At 41.2% G+C, this 8669-nt stretch overlaps 1 protein-coding gene across 3 annotated transcripts; it reads right to left on the bottom strand.

Annotated features, from left to right (window-relative positions):
* Window positions 1-371: 371 nt before the first annotated feature.
* On the bottom strand, window positions 372-7934 carry LOC126041533 (holocytochrome c-type synthase). Of its 3 annotated transcripts, none has more exons than XM_049807336.1 (7): window positions 7854-7934; window positions 6888-7037; window positions 5997-6145; window positions 5240-5388; window positions 3979-4098; window positions 3079-3165; window positions 372-2823 (listed from the first exon to the last, which is right to left on the bottom strand). In XM_049807336.1, exons 2-7 carry the CDS (start codon window positions 7000-7002, stop codon window positions 2625-2627), a joined length of 819 nt encoding a protein of 272 aa, XP_049663293.1. In that variant the 5' UTR covers window positions 7003-7037; window positions 7854-7934; the 3' UTR covers window positions 372-2624. The 3 variants fall into 3 exon arrangements, with proteins under 3 accessions (XP_049663293.1, XP_049663290.1, XP_049663291.1); XM_049807333.1 differs by lacking the exon at window positions 7854-7934 and adding an exon at window positions 7661-7742; XM_049807334.1 differs by lacking the exon at window positions 7854-7934 and adding an exon at window positions 7545-7647.
* Window positions 7935-8669: the final 735 nt, after the last annotated feature.

Here is an 8669-nt window from a genome sequence, read left to right as displayed (position 1 = left end):
AAGTAACCCAAACATAAAAGTGAAAACTCCATGTTTACTTCCTTAAGTCTTACTGCTGGTAGAAATGAATTGTTTTCATTTTCACTTCAAGGATTATTTAAAAAAAATAAATTTGTTGCATTCCTCTCTTCAGACGTTAGCCAGATTCAGGATGAATATATTTGTTGTCATATGCTCTTATTCCGAAAGCTGCTGTTTTGATTACCAAACACTTGAACTGAGTCCTTGGGTTTTGGTTCTGTATTCACCTAAATAAATTAGTATATATTCAAAGATGTGATTAGTTGTAACAGACTATAATCTCATACAACACATGCAAGAGCTCATCTTAATTCTTACAGCTAAAAACATGATCACCAAATACCAAAGTTAAAAGTATATTTATTTGGTTCTCCTTTTTGTTTGATGACAAAGTACATCTCATGAACAGTAGCACAGAAAAGAACAATTTTGAAGCTATGTGAGATGGAACATAACAGAAGACAGTAAACACATGAAGTGGCATGTGACACCTTTCACCAGATTTAGCAGCAATTACAATTTCCATAATGCACTCAGTATCATGCTTCCAAAATCAACAAAGCAAACTCGTTCTTTTGAAGCTTCTGAAGCACTCCCTACATTGGTGTACCTTTTCCGTATTTAGTTCTGAGAAATGCAGAATTCTGTGTATATCACGTTAACAAACGTACACATAAATGACCCAAACAAAAAAAAACACCCCCAAAAAAAACAAAAAAAAAAGAAGTAAGCCTCAGTCTTTACTGTTAGAACAGAGAGGAGCAGCTCTTTCATTATCAGATATGCTTCATACAAGTTCACACACTTCTCCCATCTCTCATATATACATTGCCTACCCAGATGGAGGGGGGGGGGGGTTGCCCCAAAGTGTTTTCATTTATATATATATATATATATATATAGGAATCACTAAAAAGGTGAAAAAGGAATGAGGAAAGTGGATGGGATAAGAGCATCATTTTCTCTTAGGATTCTGGACTTCTGGGTAATATTTATTCCTACCATGCAGTACAGTTGCCTCTGAAGTGGGAACCATCCATCTCCTTAAAGTATGGAAGCTTCCCTGAATAATTTTTTCCAAAATGGGAAGTTACGTGACTGAAACATCGTGGGGCTTTCTCCTCAGGAAAAAAACCCAAACAAACAAACCACAAAAAAACCACCACCTTCCAATGTCAGTTAAAAATAACCACTTTCAGAAAATAAATGTACAGCTGGTTCCTGGTTAAGGTTGTGAAGTTAAATGAAGAAAGCTTCTCCCATTTGAGAAGCTACAATAAGATACTCTCTTACTCCTTCCATTCCCTCCCTTTGCACAGAGGACTCATTCTCACGAGTAATATATGCTAAAAGGGAGGAATAATTTAAATTTAGGGGTATATGGCACCTGAAATTTACCAAGCCATGCAAATTTAAAGCTATTACAGTGGAAGACTTAAAAAAAAGTTAGTTTCCCTTATTAAGCACAAACATTAATCAAACCTTTAAGCCAAACAACATTAACATGCATCACTCTTAACGCTCAAATCAGCCTTATTTCTTGGCACTTTTGATATCCTTTTAGCCAAGTTATATACACACCTGTAATATGTCTCACTATAACCACCATGCAGAAATGTGTACGACTCTGCAGTCATACACACTTGTGCGATTCTCTATTATATAAAAATAACATGCTATGGTACAGTTGATGAAGCCAAGATACAAAATACAGATGCACTGCATGACAGTTTCTTTAAATAAGGCTTAATTCTGTCCTGAATGCATTACACAACACACACATTAAAGACATGAAAATACTGGAAGAATACGGTTTTCTTACATCAGAAAACAAACCTTTTCAATACTTAAATAAATAGCCATTAAATACCAATTTTATCTCATTTTAGAAATGTTGTTTTAAAAGTAACTGACACTCATTTCCTTCTTCTAACAGATGTTCTTCTGTTCAAAGATAAATTACAGATTAAGGCATGAGTATATTCTCCTTTTCAACTTACCGTACCTTTAAAACCAGTCATACTATGCTATACTTCCTTCAACAGAATAAACTTTACTAAAGTCTTCTGAGGAAGCATGTATTTGAACAGGTAAAGTGCCCATATGAAAACAAATACATGGGTTTATATAGTTAAGAAAACATGCAATTTTAAACAGTCCAGATCTTTCACTCTTTATTCATCATCTAAGTATCCAAATACTGTAACTATGTGAAACCAGGTATGAAATTTCCAGTTTTCACTATTTAAGTAAGACTCAAAACTCCAGTCAGAATCAGAAACCTCATGTATCTGGTGCAGCACTGGAGTCATGAAATGCAAGCTTACACAATCTGTGACAAAATAAGAAAAGATTTCCCAGCTCTTAAGAGAATTAAGATACATGGTTTTGCTACTGTAACTTTATTATTTCATTCAAAACACCATAAAGCGTCGGTGTGCTTAACAATGGATTTCCCCATCCTCCCTTCCCAACCCCAAAGAACAGTGGTGATGATGAAAATAATGATAGCTGCAGCGAACTTCTATTTCAAGTCCTGGTATTCACTTATCCTTAGTCTAGGAGGAAAGTGGTTTACTTTTCGACTCACACCACAAGAGTAATTATGAAGTCCACCGCCACCAAGCTACCTTCATTCTGTCCCACACAGCCGAGAGAGAGTCAAACGCAGGGCGAACATCAAGGATAGTGAACTGGTAGTTCTTATCTACTGCTCCACCATCGTAGTAATCAATAACGTATCTCACTTCTTTTCCACATCGGTCAACAATCCAATCATGTCTGTCAAAGGGAAGTTCATATCTGGAAAGACAGATAATAGACCATGTAGATATTTTAATGGATATTATGAACCATGGAGAGGAAGTCCTATTTAAGATGATTTTTTTATTTATCCAGATACTGGCATAAGATCCCCACTAGTACTTCTATCTTCTGGTAATTTATAACTTGAAATTCCAGTTCTGAAACATTGTAAAATAAATTCTATACCATGTTTTCAGACATGTCTCACTACCCTCCCACCTAGCTGGAAGACCTTTTTTCCTCCCCACGTACCCCATCCATGAACGTATTTTGGCTCTTGGTGAATACTCCTTCGCTTTGCCTCCAAACCGCATCAGTGATGGTCCACATGGACATTCCCTGTCCACACAATTAAAAAAGACAATAATTTTTACCTTTTAAAACAGTATTATTTTAAGTGTTTAAAACACTATGGTAATTTGTTTTAGCAACAGAAAAACTGAATAGGAGAAAGACCAACAGTGAAAGATTAATTGCAAGTGATCTAAATGAGCTTTTCTTTTTTTTTTTTTAAAGGTTTGAAAAGTCCCCCAGTTTCTGACAGCACTTACTGCTGGTATGATAAAGTACCTTTGATATGCTTCACACCATTGTACTAACTTATCAATAGAGCAGTTCTCAGCAAATCTAACCCACAGATTTAATAGATTAAAGAACAGAAAACCATAATCCAAACTACCATGTAACAAAGATCATGGAATTTCAGAGAACAATTTCTACATACAGAATGCTTAACTAGTCTGTCTCTTCTAGGAACAGGGACTATACTGACCTAAAAAGTGACAGCTGGTTTTACACCAGTCACTTTTCATCTAAGTTTACATCTCCTTTTTTTTCATGACATAAAGATCTCAATTAAGTAATTCCCAAATAGATAAAATAAAGAGTTAACTTCTCCAAATCCACATTATATGCACACCACCAAAATGCTCATCAGTTTTATCAACATAGTAATTATTCAGTTATAGTTAAGCTCTTCTGAATAATCTTCCTTCATATTAATCGAAATGCAGGCTCCTACAAGACTGTAACTTTTGAGACTTATCAGCACCAAAATATTTCTGCAAAAACTAAAGAGACATTCTACTTTCAAAGAACTGCAAAAGCAAGAGCTAAACCAAAGGATTTGCTTTTCACTTCACATGTACATACACAGCATGAAGAGCTTCCCACTTCAAAATCTCCTTCCAAGCTTGCTCATTATTTTGGTTGTGAATCTTAATGATGTTGGTCATGTCTTCACCTGTTATGTCATCATCTTTCCACCTCCACCTAAAAAATCAGAATTTGAAAAGCTTACAAGCATTACAGCACAACTACTCCACCTTCCTCAGTTTATCTGATGGGCTTTTGAATCAAGAGATTTAAGGTTTTATGCAAAGACACAAAGCAAGTATGGAAACTTCTGGCTCATCTGCTTAAGCATCTTGAGAACTACTTCCATTTTCTGTGCAAAAGTGTAGTTATCAAAGTTATCATCATAGAGATCCACAAATTCTAGTTAGCTAAATTAACAGGTTAACTGGATCAGAAAGTTATCAGGGTGTGCAAACATCAGCACTTCCACGGTATTCGTAAAAATGCTTAGGAAAAATCCCACTTGCATTTCTAATGCACAAAAGTCCTGTATTCAATAAATTTTGCATACAGTTAGAAATGCCTTTCATCTCTCTGACCTGCACTATGACTATGTGCATGCTTCCTTTTCAACAGGCATAACATTGAACACATTTAAGTGTTTACAGGATCAAAATCTGTGTGCTCAATATAGACTGCTTATGCAATATTAAGAACAATATTGATAAGTAGAACTAAAAATTACTATTGCTTTAATAGTATCTGCCTTTGAAGTTGATCTGTGTCAGAATGACAAACAAGTAATTACAAAAGAATGAGGAAACAGCAGCACAGAAAGTTTTTTAGGCCACAGGAGACATCTAGCATTCAGTTAGATCTTGCCTACACTGCATTGTTGTAAAGACTGAAAACATCTACTTGTCAAACAATTTTCACGTTTTTAGCAATTTTACAAAGTCAAGTTAGATGTTCTCACATAGAACTTTCACTATCAGTTTATAGGATTAGTATGAAGCCAATTGAGTTTGAGAGCTGGCAACCATGCAAAGTTTGTCTGCGCCTATGTACTGACTTTTAAGAAAATCTTCTGAGATAACAGCAATTGCCTGACACTCCCTATCACCTTGCTGATCACTAGAGAAGACATGGCTTTGAGACCAGCTCACCCTTTAAATCAAAGCTGTTTATAAAAATAGAAATTTTTAAAAGACCTAGTTAATTATTTACTGCTTAGAGCCCACAAACTTTTAAATAATATCAATGAATAGTAACTAATGATATTACTTCATGAGTTTCAGACTCACAAATTCCATCTGATAATTCATAGTGTATTTACCCTTTTCTTATCATAGCATTCCAGAACATTTGCTCTGAAGGGTAGACCCATTTCTTGTCAGAATGTGCTCTAGGAATGGAAGATTCTTCTCTAACAGTTGACAATGGAAATGGTTGACCTGGGGATGGCTGCTGATTAGGAGGAGGCATCTAGAAAACAAGGAGAATCAACAACAAACAAGAATATGAATTTTTTTTTTATGTTATGCTGTTTAAGAAAAATCAAAGCGTAATCAATCAGCTGCTACCAAGAAGTTCTGCCTTTATTTAAGTCCACCAAAATTACCTTTCTCTTTTACAGCAGAACTCTGCATAAGTTTGTCATATGAAGACTAAAGGAACCCCTTTGCCTAAACTTCAACTTTCAGAAGAGCAGTGCTTTTTGTAAATCAAAGGAAATCTAGGAGAGACCCGCATCAGAACTCACCCATACTGCTATTAACCAGAACCTAAAACCCACTACTGTAGCATAAAAACCATGCATGTAACTAACAAACAGAAATAGACAGCAAAAAATATTTACAAACTGGAAAACCACCTTTTATCAAAAGATGTAAATTTGAAGAGAATGTTAAATAAGACATAACTTGTTTTTATACAAATATTTCCACACAAAATGAAAAAAGTGGTGTTAAAAGTTAAAAAATAACATTATTTGCCAGAGTTTCCACCTTAGACAGTATCAGCCTTTACATTTTAGGGAGAGTATTTCAGAAGAAACAAGACTGAAGAAAACATCTGAAATAAGCAAAAGTTACCATGTTGCTAGGATCTATGTCATCTTTCATTTGAGATGCACCAGACTTCACTGGACATGCTACGAATTCATACGCTCTTTCTTGATGTGCAGGAACATCGTCTGCGTTCTCAGTTCTATGATCAGGAGTCTTCATGTGCATGGGACAACCTGAAATACAGAAAAAAACAGTGTATGTTTTGCTACAAAATGAAAGCTCTTAAGACCTGACAGGAAACATGGAAAAGTTCATTGAACGCTCACATAAATACAAACTGGTATTTCACTTTTTCTTCTGAGCTTTGCAACAGTTTTAACTGTTCTCTTTCCCGCATTTTAGGACCCAGCACCATGGTAAGATCTTGGCGTCTTATGTAGCCTTGAATGCTTGCTCCCCACCTCATGCTGGCCTCTATACTGAACCGTTCGTACTTAAGATTTCCACAGCAACGTTAATCAATGTGTTGACTGTGTCAACGAAGGAGCTGACATTCTCCTCCTTCTCCAGACATTCATCTTATTCCACCCTTCTGGCGCCCTTTTCCAGCTGCATGTTCTCTGGCAAAAAAACACCTGCCCCCAGCTACCATCTTTGCAGGGGCCCGTGCACCTCCCTGACCCTTTGTGGCTGTACCATTCAATGGGAATAATTTGCAGGACCCCTCGAAACATGACAATAGGGAGGAACCCACAGGTTCTACAGCAAGCACCTACTGTCTCTACAGACAAAGCAGCTTGCACGCTGTTCTGGTGAACAACTGGCTCCTTTTCACGAAAAGTTACTTGAGAGCTATTTTTGCTAAAGGAAAAACTCAAGTTTTTATTTGTAGAATCATTTCTTCCCCCCCACCCCAAATATTTTTCAATGTGTTTTCCATGTAGTTTATTTCATTTGAGTTTCAGGAATAATTACCACTCATTTTTTCCTGATGCATAGGACACTCTGAAGGCGGAGACGCCATCTGATATTGCTTGGATGCATTTGGCGACTGACCTGCAGCAGCCGGGGAGGACGCAGACAAACCCATGGCTTCCGCACACCGGGTCTTTTTAGATCAAGTTTCTAAAGAAAATAAAGCGAACACCTATAACGCAGAACTACACCGGTTATTTATTAAGGTGAACACCAGTACGGGTACATCACTGCATCACGAACTGAAGAAAATGAATAAAAAATCCGCTTAACAAACAGCCAGCCTGAATAAAAACCCACAGCGCCCACCAGGACTGACAGCGAAGGATCTCTCGCGGGACCCGCGGCGGGGGGCTCCCCACCGTTAACACCCACACCCGCCGCCCAGCCCGTCTCCTCACGCCCACTGGCGGCGGGGCGGGGCGGGAGCGCTCTGCCCGCACCCCGAGTCCCGCCGCAGCCCCGCCAGGCCCGCACCGGGCAGCGACACCCACGCGCACCCGGGAACGCCGCGCACGAGGCCGCGGCACGGTTACACACACCGTGACCGACCCCGCGGCGGCCGGCAAGGTCAGGTCCGCCCCGCGTTGCTCAGCCGGCCCTGCCCGGCCCAGCGGCGCGCGCCCTCCCTCAGCACCCGCCTCCCGCCGTCGCTACCGCGCGGCGCGTCCCCAGAAGCTGCCGCCGCCGCCGCCAGCTCGGCCCAGCTCGGCCCGGCCCGGCCCGCGGCTCCGCGGCCGGCCCCCGGAGCAGCACGACGCCACGCGGCCCACCTCGCGAGAACGCAGCGCCGCCGGCCCGCTCCGCTCCGCGCCTGCGCCCGCCGCCGGCGGGAGGGGCGGGGCCCGCCCCGCCGGGCCTGGCGGCGGGCTGAGGGCGGGGGCAGGCGCCGGCGCTCTTGCGGAGCGGAGAGGGGCGGGCGGGCCGAGGGCCGCAGGTGGTCGCCGCTCCGCCGGGAGGTCTCACCGGGGGCCGGGCGCCGCCTGCAGGCGGCGGCCTTAGGGGCCGGCGGCGAAGGAGTGCTGCTGGGACCGCCTGGAAGGACAGGGCGCCGGCGGGCCGCGGCGGCAGGGACGGGGAGAGGCCTTGTTCTGCGGAGAGTTAATGGCTCCCGCAAGCGGGAGTGGAGAAGCGCGCCTGAGGGCTGCTGGGTTTATTTAAGGCACACGTAAGAGTACAAAAGCTGTTTCAAAATTGGCCAACAGCGGGGAGTTCTGCGTACTGAGGCTCAGGTCAGCCCCCGTACAGCCCTGTTGGCGTGAGCTACCTGTGATCTTAAGCGCTGGGGTTTTGTTCGTGAAATCGTTATCCCTGACAACTGCAAATACTTTTTTTTTTTTTTTTTAAGAAAGTTAGAAAAAATACTGAATGTACTAGCAGCGTGAATCATGTCGTAAAAGTGTATCCTTTCTAGTATTAAACTGTGGGAGGTATTAAGGTTCCTTAAGATGGTTTTTAAACAGCGACTAGTCAAGAAAAACATTGCAGCGCTTCAAGATTTACTAAGAGTATTGCCATATTTCAATGCGAGAAGATGCCGTTTAACTATATGTGTGAAATACTGGGCGTAACACCGCAGTTTGACGATGTGGAAAACGGAGCTCATTTTGCTCATTTGCATTTTGCTTCCAAACAGGGCAAGGAAGGCTACTTCCATCCCATCCCCTTTTGACTAACAGAGGATAAGATCTAGCTATGCAGTAACAGCTGTAGCAGCAAGTACAAACCCTGCAGGACTGTTCCAATGTTCATCCCACAACGTGGACTCTCAGTAGGCTGTCG

This window comes from Accipiter gentilis, chromosome 8 (genome assembly GCF_929443795.1).
Source record: "Accipiter gentilis chromosome 8, bAccGen1.1, whole genome shotgun sequence".
Classification (NCBI taxonomy): Eukaryota; Metazoa; Chordata; class Aves; order Accipitriformes; family Accipitridae; genus Astur; species Astur gentilis.
This window is presented reverse-complemented; position numbering and strand designations above follow the sequence as displayed.

Bases quoted from the DNA above. Each gene is read 5' to 3' on its own strand.
- LOC126041533 (XM_049807336.1), bottom strand. From the start codon at position 7,002: ATGGGTTTGTCTGCGTCCTCCCCGGCTGCTGCAGGTCAGTCGCCAAAT. The intron at 4,099-5,239 runs GTAAATACACTA...CTGATTTTTTAG, and splicing joins AATGCTATGATAAGAAAAGG to GTGGAGGTGGAAAGATGATG. The intron at 3,166-3,978 runs GTATGTACATGT...TTGTGTGGACAG, and splicing joins TGGGAAGCTCTTCATGCTGT to GGAATGTCCATGTGGACCAT.